Source organism: Oncorhynchus nerka, linkage group LG18 (genome assembly GCF_034236695.1).
Source record: "Oncorhynchus nerka isolate Pitt River linkage group LG18, Oner_Uvic_2.0, whole genome shotgun sequence".
NCBI lineage: Eukaryota > Metazoa > Chordata > Actinopteri > Salmoniformes > Salmonidae > Oncorhynchus > Oncorhynchus nerka.
In genome coordinates, this window is record NC_088413.1 from 40,787,101 (window position 1) to 40,813,150 (window position 26,050).

At 42.0% G+C, this 26,050-nt stretch overlaps 1 protein-coding gene across 12 annotated transcripts in view; it reads left to right on the forward strand.

The window, feature by feature from the left end:
• dtnbb (dystrobrevin, beta b) overlaps positions 1-26,050 on the forward strand; it is a 51,973-nt gene that overhangs the window by 4,582 nt on the left and 21,341 nt on the right. For 11 of the 12 annotated variants that reach the window (XM_065004084.1, XM_029687626.2, XM_029687627.2 and 8 more), the window contains exons 2-10: positions 1,333-1,381; positions 3,842-3,909; positions 5,695-5,775; positions 5,989-6,202; positions 8,988-9,073; positions 11,272-11,426; positions 16,659-16,764; positions 17,032-17,198; positions 18,775-18,902. In XM_065004084.1, coding sequence (XP_064860156.1) covers positions 3,843-3,909; positions 5,695-5,775; positions 5,989-6,202; positions 8,988-9,073; positions 11,272-11,426; positions 16,659-16,764; positions 17,032-17,198; positions 18,775-18,902 — 1,004 coding nt within the window. In that variant the 5' untranslated portion in view covers positions 1,333-1,381; position 3,842. The remainder of the gene's footprint in view (positions 1-1,332; positions 1,382-3,841; positions 3,910-5,694; positions 5,776-5,988; positions 6,203-8,987; positions 9,074-11,271; positions 11,427-16,658; positions 16,765-17,031; positions 17,199-18,774; positions 18,903-26,050) is intronic. The other variant, XM_065004083.1, reaches the window with a different exon arrangement.

The following is a 26,050-nucleotide window of genomic DNA, read 5'->3' on the forward strand; positions in this document are numbered from 1 at the left end:
CTGTTAATTGAAATCCATTCCAGGTGACTACCTCATGAAGCTGGTTGAGAGAATGCCAAGAGTGTGAAAAGCTGTCATCGAGGCAAAGGGTGGCTACTTTGAAGAATCTCCAACATAAAATATATATTTTGAAATGTAACACTTTTTTGGTTACTAGATGATTCCATATGTGTTATTTCATAGTTTTGATGTCTTCACTATTATTTCACAATGTGGAAATAGTACAAATAAAGAAAAACCCTGGAATGAGTCGGTGTGTCCAAACGTTTGACTGCTACTTTATATATGGCTCTGCAAACCCTTGCTCTCCAGCCACACGAGTGAGGAGGGAGGAATAAAAAAAGCCTGTCAACAGAGTTCCTGAGGGTTCAACCTTGGCTGGCTTCAATGACTACGTCCCAAATGGCACTCTATTCCCTATAATGCACTACATTTGACCAGGACCCATAGGGCTCTATAAAGGGAATTGGGGGCCATTGGGGACACAGCCACTGACTGCTCACACTCAACTGGTCAGCTGATGCAGTTTCCTGGCTTGTCCGTCACCCCATAGCCACAGTGGGCTGCCATGTGATGGTGATACTGTACTGTATAGACCTGGGTTCAAATATTATTCCAAATCATTTCAAATACTTTATATGGGCTTGATTAAGCTTGCCTGGCTTAATAGAACCAATAGAAAAGTTCCATCAGTGCAAGCCCCACCCACCTGGCCTTCCAGGCAAGCTCGAGCAAACGCTACAAGTATTTGAAAGATGTCAAATAGTAACATCCTATGAACCCAGGTCTGGTGCCATCCAAGCCTATCATGCCATTCTCCGGGTTTTGGAACCAGTCATTGTATAGCTGTAATGTGTTTTGTGTCCATCATCATTAAGTGTCTCCTCGGTCTGCATCCCTTGCTGGCCGTCGATGTCATTAGTCCACCGGATGCAGTCTTAGCTGAGTGGCGATGTCATGGAGAATTATTATTTGTGGTGTAGATACAGGGTGTGTTTCCGAAATGGAACCCTGCCCTGGTCAAAAGTAGTGTTCTGCAAAGGAAATACGGTGCCATTTGGGACACATTCAGAGAGACCGAGCAGGATCACTCAAGTGTTCTCTTGTGCCAGACAGTGAAAGTGCACATATCTCTTTAGAGGAAGAATAACACAATGTTTTGTAGCGTTCATCAGGTCCTTGAAGGGAGGGCGTTAATGACTCATTTAAAAGTCAAGCCCATTTTGGCTGGAAGGACTGCTTTTTTTAACTACTACAGAGCATACCAGAGACACAGAACATTAATTAAGGAGCCAACTAGCTAACTGACTATGATGTTTCTTCTCTTCACAGGGCAGCAGCAGCTAATGCTTCACTTTGTTTGAAATTCAGCCAGCGACAGGTACATATACCTCTGGGATTTTTATCTTTCATCAGACAAAAACATCTGTAGATTTTTAGTGAGCTTTTATCTTCAGCTTTATGCATAGACAATGTCTGTTTAAATGTATGGTATGTGTTGTACATGATTGAACATTCCATATATGATGTAAACTTACAGTAGAGGGATCAATGTATAGAGTACACAGAATCAGTTAGATGAATATGAATATGCATGTTACTTTAAAGATGTGCGATGCAGAAATGGTTCCGCCATTTCCTGGTTGCAAAAATGTGAATAGTTTGCTTAATTTCTGTTTGTGACAAAACAAGCAAGTATAGTGTAGAGAATCATTGTACCATCTAAACAGCTGTGAAATAGCTTTTCCATAACCAAAAATATTGTATTTTCAGCTGTTTGAAGCTGGTGTACAAATCCAAAAGGAAAAGAAGCAAAACAAAACTTAAGAATGCAGAGCATAGAAAAAGCTCACATAGAACATATCTACCTCTTTTTAGACTTGCTTTCAATGATAATAAATAGAACACACATTTCGATGTGAATTTGGTCGGGTCTCCCAAGAAGTTACATATTGCAGCTTTAGTGTAAAAAATGTATAGGATGTTTTATTTTCACATGGCTTTAATGGACCTTGATAATGTATAAAATGTTTTCAATGAAATGATTACAATGAACAGTACCAGTCAAAAGTTTGGACACCTACTCATTCAAGGGTTTTTCTTTTTTCTGCATCGTGGAATTATAGTGAAGACATCAAAACTATGAGATATCACATATGGAATCATGTAGTAACCAAAAAAGTGTTAAACAAATCAAAATGTATTTTATATTTGAGATTCTTCAAAGCAGCCACCCTTTGCCTTGATGACAGCTTTTCACACTCTTGGCATTTTCTCAACCAGCTTCACGAGGAATGCTTTTCCAACAGTCTTAAATGAGTTCCCACATATGCTGAGCACTTTTTGGCTGTTTTTCCTTCACTCTGGTCCAACTCATCACAAACCATCTCAATTGGGTTGAGGTCAGGTGATTGTGGAGGCCAGGTCATCTGATGCAGCACTCCATCACTCTCCTTCTTTGTCAAATAACCTTTACACAACATGTGTGTTTTGGGTCATTGTCCTGTTTAAAATCAAATGATAGTCCCACTAAGCGCAAACCAGATGAGAAAGCGTATCGCTGCAGAATGCTGTGGTAGCCATGCTGGTTAAGTGTGCCTTGAATTCGAAATAAATCACAGACAGTGTCACCAGAAAAGCATCCCCACACCATCAAACCTCCTCCTCCTGCTTAATGGTGGGAACCACACACGAGGAGATCATCCGTTCACCTACTCTGCGTCTCACAAAGACACAGCGGTTGGAACCAAAAATCTCAAATTTGGACTCATCGTCCATTGCTTGTGTTTCTTGGCCGAAGCTAATGTTGTTGATGTTGAGATGTGTCTGTTACTTGAACTCTGTGAAGCTTTTATTTGGGCTGCAATCTGAGGTTCCGTTAACTCTAATTAACGTATCCTTTGCAGCAGAGGTAACTCTGGGTCTTCCTTTCCTGTGGTGGTCCTCATGAGAGCCAGTTTCATCATAGCGCTTGATAGTTTTTGTGACTGCACTTGAAGAAAAATTAACGTTCTTGAAATGTACTGTATTGACTGACCTTAATGCCTTAAAGTAATGATGGACTGTCGTTTCTCTTTGCTTATTTGAGCTGTTCTTGCCATAAAATGGACTTGGTCTTTTATCAAATAGGGCTATCTTCTGTATACCACCCCTACCTTGTCACAACACAACTGATTAGCACATTAAGACACAACTGATTAGCACATGATTAGCACATTAAGAAGGAAAGAAATTCCACAAATTCACCTTTAACAAGGCACACCTGTTAATTGAAATGCATTCTTGGTGACTACCACATGAAGCTGGTTGAGATTTTGCCAAGAGTGTGCAAAGCTGTCGTGAAGGCAATGGGTGGCTACTTTGAAGAATCTGTAATATTAAATATATTTTGATTTATTTAACACTTTGTTGGTCACTACATGATTTCCACGTGTTATTTCATAGTTTTTGATGCCTTCACTATTATTCTACAATGTAGTCCAAATAAAGAAAAACCCTTGAATGAGTATGTGTGTCCAAACTTTTGACTGGTACTGTGCAATCATTACTGGTAATGAATGCTTGCGGTTTTATTTCCCTCAAAATGAGTAGTAGGCCTAATGCATACAAAGGGGAGAAGAAACGCCGTAGTCAGTATACAAAAGCCTGATAATGTTTGCAGTAATTATGTAATTAATTAGTGAGTAGGTAGTAATGCTTGCTGTATTCTTTCCCCAGAATGATTTGAGGAGGGCAGTGAAGGCCGATAATACAGCTTGATAACGTATGTTGTTTACAATGATTGTCATTAAATATTGCGAAGGTCATGCGTGCTTATTGCCTGTTCTGTTATTCCCCTCAGAATGATAGAGGAGGGCAGTAAACGAGGCAAAGCGATGGTGGAGAAGAGACAACTCTTCATGGAGATGAGTGAGTAGACTGACTGAGAGCGAAATCTCTAGAGCCAAACCGTTACTTTTCATTCACACTCTGCTGTGTCGTCGCAAAGCCATTCATAGCCATACACTTTAGAGTATACAGTGCATTCGGGAAAGTATTCAGACCCTTTCACTATTTCCACATTTTGTTAGGTTACAGCCTTATTCTAAAATGTATTAAATTAATGTTTTTTTTAATCAATATACACACAATACCCCATAATGACAAAGCCAAAACAGGTTTTTAGAATGTTTGCAAATGTATTAAAAATAAAAATCAGAAATACCTTATTTACATAAGTATTCAGACCCTTTGCTATGACACTCAAAATTGAGCTCAGGTGCATCCTGTTTCCATTGATCATCCTTGAGATGTTTCTACAACTTGATTGTAGTCCACCTGGACATGATTTGGAAAGGCACACGCCTGTCTATATAAGGTCCCACAGTTTACAGTGCATGTCAGACCAAAAACCAAGCCATGAGGTCGAAGGAATTGTCCTTAGAGCTCCGAGACAGGATTGTGTCGAGGCACAGATCTGGGGAAAGGTACTGAAACATTTCTGCAGCATTGAAAGTCCCCAAGAACACAGTGGCCTCCAGAATTCTTAAATGAAAGATGTTTAGAACCACCAAGACTCGTCCTAGAGCTGGCCACCCGGCAAAACTGAGCAATCGGGGGAGAAGGGCCTTGGTCAGGGAGGTGACCAAGAACCCGATGGTCACTATGACAGAGCTCCAGAGTCCCTCTGTGGAGATGGGAGAACCTTCCAGAAGGACAACAATCTCTACAGCACTCCACCAATCAGGCCTTTATTGTAGAGCGGCCAGACAGAAGCCACTCTTCAGTAAAAGGCACATGACAGCACGCTTGAAGTTTGCCAAAAGGCACCTAAAAAACTCTTAGACCATGAGAAATAAGATTCTCTGGTCTGATGAAACCAAGATTGAACTTTTTGGCCTGAACGCCAAGCGCCATGTCTGGAGGAAACCTGGCACCGCTCATCACCTGGCCAATGCCATCCCTACAGTGAAGCCTGGTGTTGGCAGCATTATGCTGTGGGATGTTTTTCAGCGGCAGGGACTGGGAGACTAGTCACGGTTGAGGGAAAGATGAACAGAGCAAAGTACAGAGAGATCCTTGATGAAAACCTGCTCCAGAGTGCTCAGGACCTCCGACTGGCGTGAAGGTTTACCTTCCAACAGGACATCGACCCTAAGCACACAGCCAAGAAAACAAGTGGCTTCGGGACAAGTCTCTGAATGTCCTTGACTGGCCCAGCAAGAGCCCGGACTTGAACCCAATCGCACATCTCTGGAGAGACCTGAAAATAGCTGTCCAGCAACGCTCCCCATCCAACTCGATAGAGCTTAAGAGGATCTGCAGAGAAGAATGGTTGAAACTCCCCAAATACAGGTGTGCCAAGCTTGTAGCGTCATACCCAAGAAGACTCGAGGCTGTAATCGCTGTCAAAGATGCTTGAGCTAAGTACTGAGTAAAGGTTTTGAATAGTTATGTAAATCTGATATTTCAGTTCTTATTTTTTATACATTTGCAATAAAAATGTTTCCTTGTCATTATGGGGTATTATGTGTCGATTGGTGAGGGGAAAAAATAATATAATGGATTTTTGAATAAGGCTGTAAAATAACAAAATGTGGAAGAAGTCAAGGGGTCTGAATACTTCCCGAATGAACTGTACACCCCCCTTCCCATGCAGTGGGTTGTGTGTGTGGTTGTGTTAGAGTTGTTGATTTGTCTTTTTATTTTTATCAGGGGCACAAAACTTTGACGTCATCAGGCTGTCAACCTATAGGACAGCCTGCAAGCTAAGATTTGTGCAGAAGAGATGCAACCGTAAGTACCGCCTGCCTGGCTCGTTTGGTTTCCTCTCCTGAAAATGACATGCAAGTGTCCTCTTACTCTCTTAACTTTTCAAACTGTTCACATTACACTGTGCTACATGTGTTTGTTTCATATATGGTACACTTGAATATAATTAATTGATGTGAAAGAAATCTGTTCTTTTCTAAACTTCTTTCCTCCCCTCCTGCTATCCCCCTATCCCAGTTCACTTGGTGGATGTGTGGAACATGATTGAGGCGTTCCGTGATAGCGGTCTGAACACGCTGGACCACAATGCAGAGATCAACGTGTCTAGACTGGAGACGATCCTATCCTCGATCTATTACCAGCTCAATAAGCGTCTGCCCACCACACATCAGATCAACGTAGAGCAGTCCATCGGCCTGCTGCTCAACTTCATGGTGGCCACATACGACAGGTGCAGTAAATTAGACACAGGATATACAGTACATTAGATATAGGATATTAGATACATACATTTGCTTTGAACTGCTGTCTGAAACGTGCTATACAATGACACATTCTGTACATATAGGGCTTGGATATGTCTATGGTGCAACACCTTATTTACAGAACAAGATATAATTTCTTACTATTGTTATGATATTGGGGGGGAGGTCATTTATTGTTAGCACACAGTTAGGCAACACACTCTACCAGGATAAACTTCCACACTGCACTTCCACACTAAGGTCCCACAGTTGACAGCGCATGTAAGAGCAAAAACCAAGCCATGATGTCGAAGGAATTGTCCTTAGACCTCCGAGACAGGATTGTGTTGAGTCACAGATCTGGGGAAGGGTATGAACAAATGTATGCAGCATTGAAGGTCCCCAAGAACACAGTGGCCTCCATCATTCTTAAATGGAAGAAGTTCGGAACCACCAAGACTCTTTCTAGATCTTGCCGCCCAGCCAAACTGAGCAATCGGGGGAGAAGGGCTTTGGTCAGGGTGGTGACCAAGAACCCAATGGTCACTCTGACAGAGCTCCAGAGTTCCTCTGTGGAGATGGGAGAACCTTCCAGAAGGACAACCATCTCTGCAAAACTCCACCAATCAGGGCTTTGTGGTAAAGTGGCCAGACGTAAGCCACTCCTCAATAAAAGGCAAATGACAGCCCGCTTGGAGTTTGCCAAAAGGCACCTAAAGGACTCTCAGACCATGAGAGACAAAATTCTCTGATCTGATGAAACCGAGATTAAACTCTTTGGCCTGATTGCCAAGCGTCACATCTGGAGGAAACCTGGCACCATCCTTACGGTGAAGCATGGTGGTGGCAGCATCATGCTGTGGGGATGTTTTTCAGCGGCAGGGACTGGGAGACTAGTCAGGATCGAGGGAAAGATAAATATAGCAAAGTACAGAGAGCTGCTTGATGAAAACCTGCTCCAGAGCGCTCAGGACCTCGGACTGGGGCTAAGGTTCACTTCCCATCAGGACAATGACCCTAAGCACACAGCCAAGACAACGCAGGGGTGGCTTCAGGACAAGTCTCTGAATGTCCTTGAGCTGCCAAAGGTGCTTCAGCAAAGTACTGAGTAAAGGGTCTGAATACTTATGTAAATCTGATATTTAATTTTAAAATTTGTAATACATTTGCAAATATTTTTTTTTAAAAAGATTGATTTAATCCATTTTAGAATATGGCTGTAATGTATTAAAATGTGGAAAAAGTCAAAGTGTCTGAATACTTTCCGAAAGAACTGTAATTGTATTTGTCACATGCTTTGTAAACAACAGGTGTGGACTAACAGTGAAATGCTTACTTATGGGCCCTTCCCAGCAATACAGAGCGCAACGAAATAGAAAAAGTGAAAAATGTAATAAGAGATACACAATGAGTAATGATAACTTGGTTTTATACAAGGGGTACCGGTACAGATTCAACGGGCAGGGGTACGTGGTAATTGAGATATAAATGTACATATAACTAGGAATAAAGTGACAGATAATAAACAGTAGCAGCAGCGTATGTGATGAGTCAACAAAGTTAGTTCAAAAAGGGTCAGTGCAGATAGTCCGGGTAGCTGTTTGGTTAACTATTTAACTAACTATATAGTAGTCTTTATGCTTGGGGGTAAAAGCTGTTCAGGCTCTTGTTGGTTCCAGACTTTGTACATCGGTACTGCTTGCCGTGCGGTAGCAGGGAGAACAGTCTGTGACTTGGATGGCTGGAGTCTTTGACCATTTTTAGGTCCTGGTATAGAGATCCTGGATGGCAGGGAGCTTGGCCCCAGTGATGTACCGGGCCTTATGCACTACCCTCTGTAGCACCTTGCGGGTGGATGCCAAGCTATTGCCATACCAAGCGGTGATACATCCAGTCATTGTGCAGTTGTAGAACTTTTTGAGGATCTGAGTGTCCATGCCAAATCTTTTCAGCCTCCTGAAGGGAAAGAGGCATGGTCGTGCCCTCTTCACGACTGTGTTGGTGCTCCGTCGATGGGAATGGGGGGTGTGCTCGGCCCTTCCATTTCCTGTAGTCCACGATCAGCTCCTTTGTCTTGCTGGCATTGAGGGAGAGTTTATTGTCCTGGCACCACACTGCCAGGTCTCTGACCTCCTACCTATAGGCTGGGTACAGGCAGTTTATGTACCTGCCGCCGTAGTTTAATCAGTGTGCCCAGGTATACATCTGTTACACCCACACGTCGGACTCTATATTTCGCCATCGCTTTCTCTTCCCAGTGTTGGGGGTTAGGGCTTGTTCCGGGGCGATCAGTACTGTATGTCCTGCGGCGCCAACTCATTTAAGTAGAAATCTTCATCTAAATCGATGTTAACGATGTCAAGAAGCTCTTTTTGATCATAGGAAACGATGGGTGGAAACATTATGAACTAAAAAATTACGATCTCCGCAACAAACAAAAAAAAACGCACGAAAATAGCAGAACTGGTCAGGAGCCCATAAAACGACCGCTATACATTCCAGGGCTAGTCAGTATGCAGAACTATCTTCAAAGCTCTCCCCTCGAAATTATGATTTTGGTCCTTCAGACAACATGGTCCAGGTCAAGATGGATTCAGAAGTGCCAATTATTTGTGCTCCATTGTGGCCAGCAAGCTAAAGCAGATAATGGAAAAAGAGGAATTTGCTTTGCGAAATAAACTTCACCTTTATCAGAATGATAACAACGTGTGTTTCAATACATTTGTTACATATTGTCGTAAATGTATGCTTTTTATGTGTGTGTGTGTTTAGTGAAGGCCACGGGAAACTGACCGTTTTCTCGATGAAGTCCATGTTGGCAACCATGTGTGGAGGGAAAATAGTGGACAAACTACGTTGTAAGTATATCTCCTTGAACTTTGCTGAAGGGAACAATTTACAATCAATGTAACTAAATGGAAAGTTAGTTCTGTTTTGCCAAAGTTGGTCCTGGGGCCCCCAATTAAATCTTGATGATGAGTTGGTTATTTGAATCAGCTGTGTAGTGCTCGGGCAAAAACCTAAATGTGCACCAAGGGGGGCCCCCAGGACCAAGTTTAGGAAACCCTGGTCTACAGTATCTGCTTTTTGACCAGGTCTGCGGTTGCATAAAGGATACACACGGGGGCGTTGTTGAGTCAATTACAGTACAAACACTGTTGTAATTTTATTTGATGGAAGTGTCAAGAAGAATTATCCCCCATACTCATATTCAATAAATTATAGAAATGTTAAATACAGTGCTTAGTGAGAGTCTATGCACCGCTTTCAATCTTCACATTTTGCTGCCTTAAAATAAAATCAAAAAATTGTTACATTCCATTTTTTTTTTTAACTTCAGATCTACACGACCTACTACAGATTTTCAAAGTGAAAGAACATTTTCCAAATACTGTATATATATTTTTTTAAACAAGGATCTCTTGATTGCATTTGTCTTCACACCACAGGGCTAATACTTGGTGGAAACACCTTTGGCAGCCATTACAGCTGTAAAACATTTTGAATAAGTTTCTACCGCATTTGACCAACTTTAAGGGCAACCAACATATATAAGTTATGAGCTTGATGGCTCCTTTCCAATAAATATTGAGGGTCGTATTCTGGTGACATGATCATCAATGCTTGGCTGCCATTTGACAAATAAAAAGAATCTTGCTCTTTTGTCCATAATAATATCATCATGTAGGCTGTATCTGCGAGATGTTGGCTAGAGCGCACGTGCCAATACCAGGGTGGGCACATACTCGCTATATATAACAAAAACAATTTGTGAGAAAATCCTCAATTAGAGTTGAAAATGCGATGGAAACTCATTTAACTTGTATTTTTTATCTGGTACACCGCAAAAATGTATTTTTATGTGCACTACATAATCACCCACAGCCTTTTATCCGCAACAAGTCAATTGATGGAAACACATCTCTGGTGGGGAAAAAGCGCATATTGGTTTTATGCAGATTTTTAGCATATTCGCATGAAAATCTGTCGCCAGTTGGATGGTAACATTGCTAGTGTCTCGCTGAAAAATAAAACTCTAACCCAGGGTTAGGTTTTCAAAAGAATGATACGGGTATTCCTTTAACTTTTTACATTGGGCTTGGTCTTTTCATATTTCTTTTGATCCTGACAAACTCCCCAGTCCCTGCTGATGTCAAGCATACCCATAACATGATGTTACCACCACAATACATGAAGATACAGAGGGTAACTTCTCGCCGGCAGGGACTGGAAAGTTAGTTACAAAATAAATATGAAGGGAGCAAAGCCCAGGAAACAAATGAGAGGATATCCGCCTGTCTTCTGAAAACTCTGGGATAAAGGTGTATTTTTCCGCAGGATAATTGAAAACATTTTAATGACAAAGACGTACCAGATTAGCTTTCCAAGAGGTATTGAGTTTTCCTGAATGGTGCATTCTCTGTCCTGACTTAAATATGGTTAAAACATCAGAGACAACATTTGAATATTGCCGTCCGTCAACGATTCCCAACCAGATTGACTGAGCTTGAGCAATTTTGACAAAAACAATGGATACATGGGGAACATGCCCCCCACCATCACACACACACACACACACATTCTGAAATTGCATTTTTGTCTCCCCCGGTTTTATGATTGGAATGTGATACAAAATGAGGCAACAGTGTGCTTTGGGACCATGCAGACACCTCCGAGCGGTCGGGTAGGCTTTTTGGAGTGTTTAATAAAAATGATAATAATTATGTCCCCCCCACTTCTAAAACCGAAGTTGCACCCCTGTATGTTGCCCTAAGAGCGCTTGGTTGGTAGAATCTTATTCAAAATTATTCACAGCTGTAATTGCTGCCAAAGGGGCTTCCACCAAGTATTAACTTTGGGGTGTGAAGACATACACAATCAATACATCCTCATTTTATATTTCTTAGTAAATTGGAACATTTTGTGAAATCGAATGTAATCCCTTTTTACATTTTAAGGCAGCAGAATGTGAACACTATGCAAGGAGTGTGTAGACTTTCACTAGCGTCTTTATGTGGCGCTGATGTACTCACCACCACACTTGGTTCTCTCTTAGATATATTCTCCCAGATCTCTGACTCTAATGGTGTGATGGCCTTTGCTAAGTTTGACCAGTTTCTGAGGGAGGTTCTAAAGCTGCCCACAGCTGTGTTCGAGGGCCCGTCGTTTGGATACACAGAACACTCCGTACGGACATGCTTCCCTCAACAGGTAGGTTGGACTGGCCAGGAGGGGATTTCTCACACTGAAATTATATACAAAATGCACTGCTCACACATAATAAACTAGAGAGAGAGTTGGAGGGAGAGAGAGTTGGAGGGAGAGAGTGAGTGAGAGAGAGAGTTGGAGGGAGAGAGTGAGAGAGTTTGAGGGAGAGAGTGAGAGTTGGGAAGAGAGAGAGTTGGAGAGAGAGAGTTGGAAAGAGAGAGCGAGAGAGTTGGAGAGAGACATTAACAAATGATGTACAGTTGAAGTCGGACGTTTACATACGCTTAGGTTGGAGTCATTAAAACTCGTTTTTCAACCACTCCACAAATTTCTTGTTAACAAACTGTAGTTTTGGCAAGTTGGTTAGGACATCTACTTTGTGCATGACACAAATAATTTTAACATTTGTTTACACAGATTATTTCACTTATAAATCAAATCAAATCAAATCAAATCAAATTTTATTTGTCACATACACATGGTTAGCAGATGTTAATGCGAGTGTAGCGAAATGCTTGTGCTTCTAGTTCCGACAATGCAGTGATAACCAACAAGTAATCTAACTAACAATTCCAAAACTACTGTCTTATACACAGTGTAAGGGGATAAGGAATATGTACATAATATATAATTCACTGTATCACAATTCCAGTGGGTCAGAAGTTTACATGCACTAAGTTGACTATGCCTTTAAACAGCTTGGAAAATTCCAGAACGTTATGTCATGGCTTTAGAAGCTTCTGGTAGGCTAATTGACATCATTTGAGTCAACTGGAGGTGTACCTGTGAATGTATTTCAAGGCCTACTTTCAAACTCAGTGCCTCTTTGCTTGACATCATGGGAAAATCAAAAGAAATCAGCCAAGACCTCAGAAAAAAAATTGTAGACCTCTACAAGTCTGGTTCATCATTGGGAGCAATTTCCAAACACCTGAAGGTACCACGTTCATCTGTACAAACAATAGTACGCAAGTATAATTACCATGGGACCACGCAGCCGTCATCCCGCTCAGGAAGGAGACGCGTTCTGTCTCCTAGAGATAAACGTACTTTGGTGCGAAAAGTGCAAATCAATCCCAGAACAACAGCAAAGGACCCTGTGAAGATGCTGGAGGAAACAGCTACAAAAGTATCTATGTCCTCAGTAAAATGAGTCCTATATCAACATAACCTGAAAGGCCGCTCAGCAAGGAAGAAGCCAGTACTCCAAAACCACCATAAAAAAGCCAGACTACGGTTTGCAACTGCACATGGGGACAAAGATTGTACTTTTTGGAGAAATGTCCTCTGGTCTGATGAAACAAAAATAGAACTGTTTGGCCATAATGACCATTGTTATGTTTGGAGGAAAAAGGGGGAGGCTTGCAAGCCGAAGAACACCATCCCAACCGTGAAGCAAGGGGATGGCAGCATCATGTTGTGGGGGTGCTTTGCTGCAGGAGGGACTGGTGCACTTCACAAAATAGATGGCATCATGAGACAAGAAAATGATGTGGATATATTGAAGCAACATCTCAAGACATCAGTTAGGGAGTTAAAGCTTGGGCGCAAATGGGTCTTCCAAATGAACAATGACCCCAAGCATACTTCCAAAGTTGTGGCAAAATGGCTTGACCTCAATCCTATAGAAAATGTGTGGGCAGAACTGAAACAGCTTGTGTGGGCAAGGATGCCTACAAGCCTGACTCAGTTACACCAGCTCTGTCAGGAGGAATGGGCCAAAATTCACCCAACATATTGTGGGAAGCTTGTGGAAGGCTACCCGAAATGTTTGACCCAAGTTAAACAATTTAAAGGCAATGTTACCAAATACTAATTGAGTGTATGTAAACTTCTGACCCACTGGGAATGTGATGAAATAAATAAAAGCTGAAATAAATCATTCTCTATACTATTATTCTCTGACATTTCACATTCTTAAAATAAAGTGGTGATCCTAACTGACCTAAGACAGGGAATTTTTACTAGGATTAAATGTCAGGAATTGTGAAAAACTGAGTTTAAATGTATTTGGCTAAGGTGTATGTAAACTTCTGACTTCAACTGTACGCACCAGGGAACACAGTGATGGCGCCGACAGAGATGGTCATCTCGCTTCGAGTCTGTAGGAAACTAGGTTGTATTTTGTTTTTTAATGTGTTATTTCTTACATTGTTAATTCTTACATTATTACATACAGCCGGGAAGAACTATTGGATATAAGAGTGGAAACATGGCTCTCTCGGAATCGGTTCAGCCACCGGGCTTCTCCATGCATCGCACCCAGCTCTCTGGGAAAAGGAAGGGCAGGGGTGTATGCTTTATGATTAACGACTCATGGTGTAATCATAAGAACATACAGGAACTCAAGTCCTTCTGCTCACCCAATCTAGAATCCCTTACAATCAAGTGCCGGTCATTTTACCTACCTAGAGAATTCTCGTCAGTTATCGTCACAGCTGTGTACATTCCCCCTCAAGCAGACACCAAGACGGCCGTCAAGGAACTTCACTGGACTATATGGAAACTGGAAACCTATATCATGAGACAGCATTTATTGTAGCTAGGGATTTTAACAAAGCAAATTTGAGAACAGGTCCACCTAAATTCTACCAGCATATTGATTGCGCTACACGCATTTGCAATACCCTCGACCACTCCTACTCTAACTTCTGCAATGCATACAAAGCCCTCCCCCACCCTCCCTTCAGCAAATCCGACCACGACGCCATCTTGCTCCTTCCGTCTTATAGGCAGAAACTCAAACCGGATGTACCAGTGACGAGAACCATTCAATGCTGGTCCGACCAATCGGAAGCCACGCTTCAAGATTGTTTTGCTCACGCGAACTGGAATATGTTCCGGTCAGCCTCCGAGAACAACATCAACCTATATGCTGACTCGGTGAGTGCATTTATAAAGAGATGCATTGGAGATGTTGTACCCACTATGACTATTAAAACCTACCCTAACCAGAAACCGTGGCTGGAAGGCGGCATTTGCGCAAAACTGAAAGCGCGATCCACCGCATTTAACCATGGAAAGAGGTTTGGGAATATGTCTGAATATAAATAGTGTAGCTATTCCCTCCGCAAGGCAATCTAACAAGCGAAATGCCAGTACAGGGGCAAGGTGGAGTCACAATTCAACGGCTCAGACACGAGATGTATGTGGCAGGGTCTACAGGAAATCACGGACTACAAAAAGAAAACCAACCACGTCAGACACTGACGGCACACTTCCAGACAAACTAAACACCTTCTTTGCCCACTTTGAGGATAATACAGTGCCACCGTCGTGGCCCGCTAACAAGGGGCGGGCCACCTTCTCCGTGGCCGGCGTGAGTAAAATATTTAAACGTGTTAACCCTCGCAAGGCTGCTTACCCAGACGGCATCCCTAACCGCGTCCTTAAAGCATGCGCAGACCAGCTGGCTGGTGTGTTTACAGACATATTCAATCGCTCCCTATCCCAGTCGGTTGTCCCCACATGCATCAAGATGGCTACCGTTGTTCCTGTACCCAAGAAGGCAAATATAACTGAACTAAATACCTACCGCCCCGTAGCACTCATTTCTGTCATCATGAAGTGGTTTGAGTGACTAGTCAAGGATCATGTCACCTCCACCTTACCGGCCACCCTAGACCCACTTCAGTTGGCATACCGCACCAACAGGTCCACAGACGACGCAATCACCATCACACTGCACACTGCTCCATTCCATCTGGACAAGAGGAAACCATGTAAGAATGCTCTTCATTGACTACAGCTCAGCATTCAACATCATAGTGCCCTCCAAGCTCATCATCAAGCTGGAGGCCCTGGGTCTCAACCCCGCTCTGTGCAATTGGGTTCTGGACTTTCTGACGGGCCTCCCACAGGTGGCGAAGGTAGGAAACAACATCTCCACTTTGCTGACCCTCAACACTGGGGCCCCACAAGGGTGTGTGGTGAAGAAGGCACAACAGCGCCTCATCAACCTCAGGAGGCTGAAGAAATTTGGCTTGTCACCCAAAACCCTGACAAACTTTTACAGATGCACAATTGAGAGCATCCTCTCGGGCTGTTTCACAGCCTGGTATGTCAACTCCACCGCCCTCAACCGCAAGGCTCTCCAGAGGGTGGTGCAGTCTGCACAAGGCATCACCGGGGGGGCAAACTACCTGCCCTCCATGACACCTACAGCACCCAATGTCACAGGAAGGCCAAAAATATCAAGGACATCAACCACCCGAGCCACTGCCTGTTCACACCTCTACCATCCAGAAGGCGAGGTCAGTACAGGTGCATCAAAGCTGGGACTGAGAGACTGAAAAACAGCTTCTGTCTCAAGGCCATCAGACTGCTCAACAACCATCCCTAACTCAGAGATGCTGCCGCCTACATTGAGACCCAAATCCCTGGTCACTTTAATAAATGGATCACTAGTCACTTTACATAATGTCACTTTAATAATGTTTGCATATCTTACATTACTCATATGTACAGTATGTACTGTATTTTATACTATCTATTGCACCTTGCCTATGCGTCTCGGTCATCTCTCATCCATATATTTATATGTACATATTCTTATTCACCCCTTTTTGGATTTGTGTGTATTAGGTAGTTAGTTTTGGGGGAATTGTTAGAATACTTGTTAGATATTACTGCGCTGTCGGAACTAGAAGCACAAGCATTTTGCTACACTCGCATTAACATCTGCTAACCATGTGTATGTGACCAATACGATTTGATTTGGTGGTCCAGGTTAGCCCAAGTGTGATTGACAGCCTGGTTGGGTGCTAGAACCTTGTAAATATAGTCCACAGACCATAGCAGAAATGTATGGACAGCATTACAAAAGGTTATCCTCAATAAGCAGGGAAAGCTAATCTATTATTGAAGATGACCTTTTGCAGTGCTGTCCATTTCATTCACTATGCCCTGCATCCTAAATGGCACCCTATACAGTGCACTATTTTTGACCAGAGCCCAATGGGCCCTGGTCAAAAGCATAGTACTACATAGGGAATGGACTCCCGTTTGGGACGTACTGTACCCATGGAGTCAATGCCAGCAGAATCACTACTTGCGTTCTGTCTGACAAGGTCTTGCTTCTCTGCTGTCTGGCAATGAACCTTATCCACATCTGTTGTTATCCAGATCTTGCTGAGAATGATTTTAATTGTCCCACTCTGTGCCTCTTTATAAATGAATGCATTGGGGTGTGCTATCTCTGTATAACTGAATGCATCTCGGTGTGTTTGTATCTAGAAGAAGATCTTGCTGAACACTTTTTTGGACATTTTGATGGCAGATCCTCCTCCTCAGTGCCTCGTGTGGCTACCTCTCATGCACCGGCTTGCTAATGTTGAAAATGGTAATGTTACCCTGTTATTAGTGTTTTTCTTGACTCTATTTTCACAGTGAATTTGCCACCGAACACCAGTAATAGTCATTCTAATCTAAGCATTTCTATTGACAAATGTGGTAACACTTTTACCTGTATGTATAATGCTGTTATAAGCATATGTGTGATTTTTTATCATGCCTTATAATACATCTTATAATACGTTATGTCTCCCTGTATCAATATTTCAACTGACATTAGTGACCTATGAACCATTTCTCTATGGTTTCCTTCTAGTCTTCCATCCCGTGGAATGTTCCTATTGCCGGAGTGAAAGTATGATGGGGTTCCGTTACCGGTGCCAACAGTGCCATGGCTACCAACTCTGTCAGAGCTGCTTCTGGCGTGGCCATGCCAACGGTCCCCATAGCAACCAGCATCAAATGAAGGAGCACTCCTCTTGGGTAGGCATGGCAACCACAAAGGCTCTATCTCTTGGTTTTTAAAATCCCTCCTCTCCTCGTCTCCTCCCCTTCATCTGCACTGATTGGAAAAAGACTTTACAGTAGGGCTGTGACGATACCAGTATCACACTATTTTTTCCATGATAAAAATGAAAACATGAAGCAGGGAAAACTATTTGGTGCTTTAAAAACCTGCTGTATGTAAATTATTGTGTACCATAGCTTAAAAAATAAATAAAGGTGACTCTGGATGACAACATAATGATAAAAAAGTTAAATCTGCTTTGTGTTTTGTTTATTTGACACGATACTAACGGGTATCGTGTTACTGTTATCCTGGCCCTACTTGACAGTTGAAAATAGTATGGTCGAAGCACATCATTAGGCTGACTTTCAGCTGGTCAGTTCTTTCAGATCCCACATCAGATCCCATAAATATTCTGAAAGGGATTTTATGGGTTTTTACTAATTTCAGCTAATTAAATTGAATTTCTAACGCTATGCCACCATTCTTCAAAGTAACCACCCTTTACCTTGATGAAAGCTTTGCACACTCTTGGAATTCTCTCAACCAGCTTCATGAGGTAGTCACCTGGAATGCATTTCAATGAATAGGTGTGCCTTGTTAAAAGTTAATTTGTGGAATTTCTTTCCTTCTTAATGTGTTTGAGCCAATCAGTTATGTTGTGACAAGGTAGGGGTGGTATACAGAAGATAGCCCTAGACGAATGACAGTCCATCATTACATACAGCCAGAAATAACTTTTGGATATCAGAGCGGCGGTAACTCACCAGCATTCCAACGAGAAATACAACTTTCCCAAATTGGATCCTTTGTTCTTACCCCCAAAGGCAATTGAACTTATACTAGAGGCTGCTCCGAGACGCCACTGGCAGAGAAGAGGTATTCGGAGTGGACTTCTAGTCCGACTCAGGAGGTGTGCACACCATCCACTGCTTCCGAGTATATTACTCACTAATGTTCAGTCCCTGGACAATAAAGTAGACAAGCTCAGGGCGAGGATCTCCTTCCAGAGAGACATCAGGGACTGTAACATACTCTGTTTCACAGAATCATTGCCCTCTCCAGATATACTGTCCCTGTCCATACAGCCAGCTGGGTTCTCAGTACATCGCGTAGACAGGAATAAAGAACTCTCCGGGAAGAAAGGCGGAGGTGTATGTTTCATGATTAACGACTCATGGTGTGATTGTGATAACGTACAGGAACTCAAGTCCTTCTGTTCACCCGACCTAGAATACCTCACAATCAAATGCTGAACTTATTACCTCTCGAGAATTCTCATCGGTTATAGTCACAGCCGTGTATATTCCCCCTCGAGTCGATACCACGGTGGTCCTTCTTTGTGCACAACACAACATAACTGAATATTTTAGAGATTTTTAAGGTAAATTACAAATACATCTCTTTACACTTCTTCTATAAGTAATTCTCACATTATAACAGACAGTTTGGGGGTCAATTCCATTTCACTTCAAACAATTCGATAAGTTAACTGGAATTTCAGTTAGAGTGAATGTAATGTCCACCATCTTGTTTCTGCCTCTCTCACAGAAGTCCCCGGCTAAAAAGCTGAGCCACGCCATCAGTAAGTCTCTGGGCTGTGTCCCCATTGGAGAGCCACCTCATCCAATGTTCCCTGAGCAGTCTGAGAAACCGCAGGACACCATGGCCCACACTGTGTAAGTCATCTGGATACTTCTACATCCACTGGACACAGATTATGCCTAGTCCTAGACTAAAGAGCATGTTCAATGGAGATTCTCCATTAAAAGTCTATGCCCAATCTGTGTCCATGAAACCGACCCCGTATGTCTATCTTCACCAAAGATACTCCCATCTGTCTTTGTCCTTTTCCCTTTAAGTTCTCCACTGTCAGTTGTCCAAATTCCTTATGATGCAACCATTGGCTCTCTGTCAATTGATGGTAGCCTGGTGACGCGGCCCACGTGACTCGCAGCGTAGAGAGGGCGGACTTCGAAAGTTAGGTGTTCGCCAGCCTAAATTGATGGTGCATTGTCAGTCATTTCTCACTGAAATGGAAGGACCATGATTATTTAGTTATACAGTACATGTGAGAAAGCTGATGTGTTGTTGTTTAGGTTGGTTTTACTGAGAGGAGGGAGCTTTCATAGAAATAGAATGCTCTATTATAGTCCAAGTAATTATATTATATTCTCAGTAATTCTATTATATTCTAAGAAATGGTAGGTTCTTTGAACAGCGTCTTGGTCACCATCGGTCTGCTGTGTGTCATGTCATGAATCCGGAGCTTTGGTATAAATATAAGACTCTGGCTGGGAGGAACTGTTGTGTATCTTACCAGCTGTCGCATATCTTCAGTCTAATTTACATTTCAGAAAATGTCCTGTTTTTCCAGAATAATATGTGCTGTGTGTGTTCCGTAATCCATTTCACGTTTTTATTACCAGCATAACAGTATATTTCATCGGCACTTCCTTGAAATATATTGATTAAAAATAAAATAAATACGGGCTGAAGATTGTTCTGGTTTAGATGTTGTTGACTTACCGTTTCCTCATGTTGATGTCTTCTCTAGTATGCTGATTTTACAAGTCCAATAAGCTGCAAATGAGTTTACTGTCAATTACATCCCTTTTTGTTACTTGGATACCATTGCGCTGCACCGCCATACTGCAGACTACGAGTCAGATTCATCTCTTTCTCTGTCTGATTTTCTAGTTATTTTAAGACAGTGAGTACTGACATTCAGAGCCATCAGAGGAAAAAGTAGTAATCAGAAAAATGCCAAGAGGAAACATGCTGCATGTGGAAATATGTGTGCTGTGCATAGTTTCCTGCTTTACATCTCCAGACTCTGAATCACTCGTGGGTCCGCAGCTCAGAGTAGGAGTGCTGATCTGGGATCAGGTCTCCTCTCTAATTCATTATGAGTTAAAAGGCTAAACTGATCCTAGATCAGTACTCCTACTGAGACCCTGTAGGGTTGATCTGCAGGCCTCCCTCCAACTGCTTAAGGGAGATCACAGACGTATTAATGGTCTAAAAAGCTTTTAAAATGATTTATGGTATAAATGATCATTAACTGTATTTCACAGAAATTGCATTTGATGATGAATTTAGCAGATAGTGTAAAAATAAACGAATATGGAGTTTTCTTTTGAGATGTTAAGTGATAGGATTCGTTAGTGCAGTATATGTAGCACACAATTGCATTACATGTGTAGAGGAAGGCCCTAAAAATTGTCAAAGACTCCAGCCAACCTAGTCATAGACTGTTCTCTCTGCTACCGCTTGCCATGCGGTAGCAGAGAGTCTAGGTCCAAGAGACTTCTAAACAGCTCCATCCCCAAGCCATAAGACTCCTGAACAGCTAATTAAATGGCTACCCAGACTATTTGTGTTTCCCCCCGTTCATGCCACTGCTACTCTCTGTTGTCATCTATGCATAGTCACTTTAATAACTCTACCTACATGTACATATTACCTCAATTACCTCGACTAACTGGAGCCCTCGCACATTGACTCTGTACCGGTACCCCCTGTTTAAACGTTATTTTACTGCCGCTCTTTAATTACTTGTTACTTTTTTTTCTCATTCGTATTTTTGAAACGGCATTGTTGTAAGGATTGAAACGGCATTGTAAGTAAGGATTTCACTGTAAGGTCTACACCTGTTGTATTCGGCACATGTGCCGAAGAAACTGTGCCTCGATAGTAAACCAGATTTCATTGATTAGGGTCTTACATCTTAGCTAAAGCCTATGTTTCTTTAGGATACCTCAGTCTGGAGATTGTTGATGGGCAATGTGCAGTATCATGCTTTCTCTCCGATGCCGTTTCAGAGTTAGCAGCACAGTGTATAATAAGGAGGTTATAAGGCAAGTTAATGGAGGTTACTGCTTACTCCTGAAACGTGACATGTTACTGTAGCCTGGTCCCACATCTATTTGTGCTTTTTTGCATACTCCTATGATTGTTGTTTGGCATGACAGACAAACAGATCTGGGACCAGGCTACTGTTTGTGTGCCTCTTCATTGCTGCTGGGGAGTCAAAGTAGAAACTGACGCGGTATGAGGGTTATTCACAGAGCTCCTCCCTCCTGTCTGTCATCTCCCTCCATACCGCCCTTGAATGATGTTGAAAACGATTTTCTGGGTTCCACCAAACCAAACACAATTTTTATCAGATTGTGGTGACAGCAGGGAATGAGTTGGGTAACTAGTCCAAGAACAGTATTATGGATCATAATGAAGTATAATGAGGGGCTGAAAAGTAATCAAATGTAAAACCTAAGCATTGAATAAAATATCATAAAATAATTTTTCTATCTTTGCCATATCTGCTCTGACCAGAGGGCACAATGGTCGGTTTGTTTTGCATATGGCTTTTGCTTCTTCATTTTCATATTTCAATTTTAAATCTGAGGCAATTAAATGCTGCTCTTCCTTCCAGCATTATTCCCCGGAACCCTTCTCGAATAAATGTAGGGGAAAATACATCCTCTTCCTCAAAGACCATTTTCAAAGACCTAAGTTGTGTTCCAAGTGGCACTCTACTCCTTATAAAGTGCATTACTTTTGACTAGAGCTCTACCGGCCCGGGTCAAAAGTAGTGCACTACAAAAGGGATAGGGTTACATTTAGGACGTAGATATAGTCCTCTGTTTTCTAATGAGGACAAATGTATTCCGAGAGGATGAGGGTTCGTAAAAATGTCCTGAATTTGTATTAGGAGGACTGAACCGAAATGAAACAGTGTAATTAGGACGATGGCGTTTAAATTGAACTCTGGCTGAAATGTTAAGACATCGGCAGATATAAGGGGTGGGTTTGAAGCATAAAGGATTCATATGTGATTGAAGTGTAGGCTAATGTCAATGTACAGGATTTAAACCCATTGAGGTAATGAGAACCTTGTCTGACAGACAGTGGATATGATATACTTGGTGTGGCCTGAGCTCCTCAGCAGGCTATAAGCAAACTGTGAGTTTAGGATCCCCTGACTGACAGTGAGATTCCAGTGGATTTATACACTACATGAAGGGCAGCAGAGTTATGGTTTTGTGATGGACTGTCACTGTTGATCTGTACATTTTGAACTGATTTTGGCAACCATGATTTTAGCACCTGACAATTTGACTCCCTCAATAATATATCATGATGGATTGGAAATTATTTTCCTACTGTAGCTACTGGCTTTCTGTGGCTTTACACCACACAGTACTACTCAATTCCTCATTTTATGATTGGATCCCCCCACCACCAATTATGCTTTTGGTTTGGCCCGGTCCTCAGAGGCCTTGGTTTGTGAAGGGTAAAAAAAAAGTTGTGCAAGACTTGTAAGAAGAATGGAGCAATAGTTTCTCTCTTTCTCTCTCTCTCCTCTCTCTTCTTAACAAACCCTTCCTCCTGGGAGCTAACTTGTAACAAATAAAGAAGTACAGTCACATTTAACATGCTAAATCCATTAGCACGAATAAGAATGATATAGAAAAGGATCTTTTTCAAATGGTGACGACATGCGCATCTCGTGTGTGAGTGGTATTTCTCAAAACGAGTGATAATTGGTAACGGTTATATTGGGCTCAATTTTGTGAGTTCAAAGACAACTTCGGTATTATTATAGACTTTGAAACGGGTTTTAGTAGGCTACAGAATTTGACCAGGGCTGTTTCTCTGAACCTCAGGCAATAGGCTCAAAGCTGCCTGTACTGTACTGAAATAAATTTGAAATAGTGACCAGGGGCCGCATTTATACTGAACAAATATATAAATGCAACAATTTAAAAGATTTTACTGAGTTACAGTTCATAGAAGGAAATCAGTAAATAGAAATGCATTCATTAGTCCCTAATGTATAGATTTTACGACTGGGCAGGGGCGCACCCACTGGGAAGCCAGGCCCAGCCAATCGGAATGAGTTTTTCCCCCACAAAATGACTTCGAGAGCCATGCGTCCTACAAAGCACGACCCTGCCAAGCCCGCTGCGCAACACGGGAGGCCCGTAAACACATTTGTGCACAAAATTTGTCCATATGAAACATTTCTGGGATCTTTTTATTTCAGCTCATGAAACATGGGAACAACACTTTACATGTTGAGTTTATACATTTTACACAAACATATCTCTGTGTGCCATTTTTGAAAAACGACGCATGCACAAAAATATTAATATTTATAAACTTGGTGCACGCCATACATACACGTTTCCTGTTATATATCAGACCTGACGTAAAACTGTGCGCGCGTACACGAGCATTATAAAAACACCCACCATTCATTTTTTGGGGGTGACAGTAACGCCCTTATTTGCTGTACACTTTAGAAGTATTAGAATTAGGCCAAGGCAGTATCTGAAGGAAATGACAATGGCGAACTTGATCAAATGTCTATGGCGGCATTGGCAGACTGTTTTATTTTGCAGGGGCATTTGCTGTAGCCTATCTGACCGTTTCTGAAAGACAAAAACAGTTGCAAATTGTTGTGGACCTGTAAACAGATCGTTTGAATTCAATAATGTTTTGCATTTACTTTTCCCCGATCCTGAATATGCTGCACTGCCCGCTAATTCTGAAAAAAAAAAAATCTAATTACAGTAGGCCTAGTTACAGTGGTAGCCTACACACTTTAATGCAAATGATCAACTGTCTGTTTACCAGTTAAATTCTACTGAACGTTATAAACCGTGCTCCCTTCCGGGATGCATAGAGCAAACAGGTGAAATTATAATAGCCTATCTAACAGGCCCAATTATAGAAATGAGAGATGCAGTTGGTCATTTGTTGTATGGCTACTTAGGGAATATGAGCTATCATGGCAAAGAAATTGAGGAATTTATTCTGCAATGGTTGTGATATATTATGTTTGCTAAATTAAATATTGTCTACTCGAGAAATTTGACATGACAGTTTTCTGACGTAGCGTGCAAACGAAAAGGTGAACTGTCTGTTCTACCGTTATACTGCACTTCGGATCAGATCGATTAAATCAATACATTTTCTCACCAATGGCAAATGTTATTATATTTATCTGACTGTTTTTTTTCTCATGAATAAGTGTCATGATATATTCCTGCCCAAGGCTACTAGGCTACTTTTGCCTTCTTGCAATGGAGTACTTCAACCACTAGATACGCATGGTCTAAAGTTTGCGGGAGACAAGCACATTCTCACATCAAGTTTAAGTTTTTATAAATTCCAACTTTTGCGTGAAAACTGGCACATGCATGTTTTTGGCCATATTTTGTGTGGGTGCAATGTTTAGAAATGATGCCCCATACTCACTGTAAATATTTCCACCACCCAACCTTTACCCAACCTTTAAAGGAGTGACTGCTATCTGTAATGTCAGAATGCCTCCTGCTCTTTTATTCTTTCACACATTCCCTTAGTCAATACTAATCCTATCACTGCCATTGCAATAGGAAATAGTTCTGTAATTCATTTAGCTGTGAGCGCAATGTGATTTTATGACAGGGATATTGACAGACGGAGAGAATGAGGGAGAGTGCATTAAGTAGTAGATTCATTTTTATAGCGGGATGGAGGGAGGGAGAGCTTCAGTCGCAGTGGAAAAAATATTCTTATAAACACATCAGTCTTAAACCTTTTATGTAAGAGTCTTCTCAACCACTACTCTTAATAATAGTATTTATCCAGAAATAGGAGCTATTTTTGTATGCTGCATGTAGACAGGTTTGATTATTTCTGAGAGGATAGTACAGTACTGTATATCAAACACAGCATGTAAAGTATTTGGTCCCATGTTTCATGAGCTGAAGTAAAAGATCACGTATATTTTCCATATGCACAAAAAAGCTTATTTCTCTCAAATGTTGTGCACACAATTGTTTACATCCCTATTCGTGAGCATTTCTCAATTGCCAAGACAATCCATCCACCTGACAGGTGTGGCATATCAAGAAGCTGATTAAACAGTATGATCATTACACAGGTGCACCTTTTGCTGGGGACAATAAAAGGCCACTCTAAAATGTGCTGTTTTGTCACACAACCCGATGTCACAGATGCCTCAAGTTTTGAGGGAGTGTGCAATTGTCATGCTGACTGCAGGAATGTCCACCAGAGCTGTTGCCAGAGAATTGAATGTTAATTTCTCTACCAACGTTGTTTTAGAGAATTTGGTACGTCCAACAGGCCCTCACAACTGCAGACGACGTGTATGGCGTCGTGTAGGGGAGTGGTTTGCTGATGTCAACGTTGTGAACAGAGTGCCCCGTGGTGGCGGTGGGGGCAGGCAATAAGCCAGACCCAATGAACACAATTGCATTTTATCGATGGCAATGGGATTGCACAGAGATGGCGTGACGAGATCACGAGGGTCATTGTCGTGCCATCAATTCGCCGACATCACCTCATGTTTCAGCATGAAAATGGATGGGCCCGCCCCATGTCGCAAGGATCTGTACACAATTCCTGGAAGCTGAAAATGTCCCAGTTCTTCCATGGCCTGCACACTCACCAGACATGTCACCCATTGAGCATGTTTGGGATGCTCTGGATCGACGTGTACGACAGCGTGTTCCAGTTCACGCCAATATCCAGCAACTTCACACAGCCATTGAGGAGGAGTGGGACAACATTCCACAGGCCACAATCAACAGCCTGATCAACTCTATGTGAAGGAGATGTGTCGTGCTGCATGAGGCAAATAGTGGAAGGTATTTTATGGAGGGCATCTGTGACCAACAGATTCATATCTGCATTCCCAGTCATGTGAAATCCATAGATTAGGGCCTAATGAATTTATTTCGATTGACTGATTTCCTTATATGAACGGTAACTCAGTAAAATCTTTGAAATTGTTGCATGTTGTGTTATATAT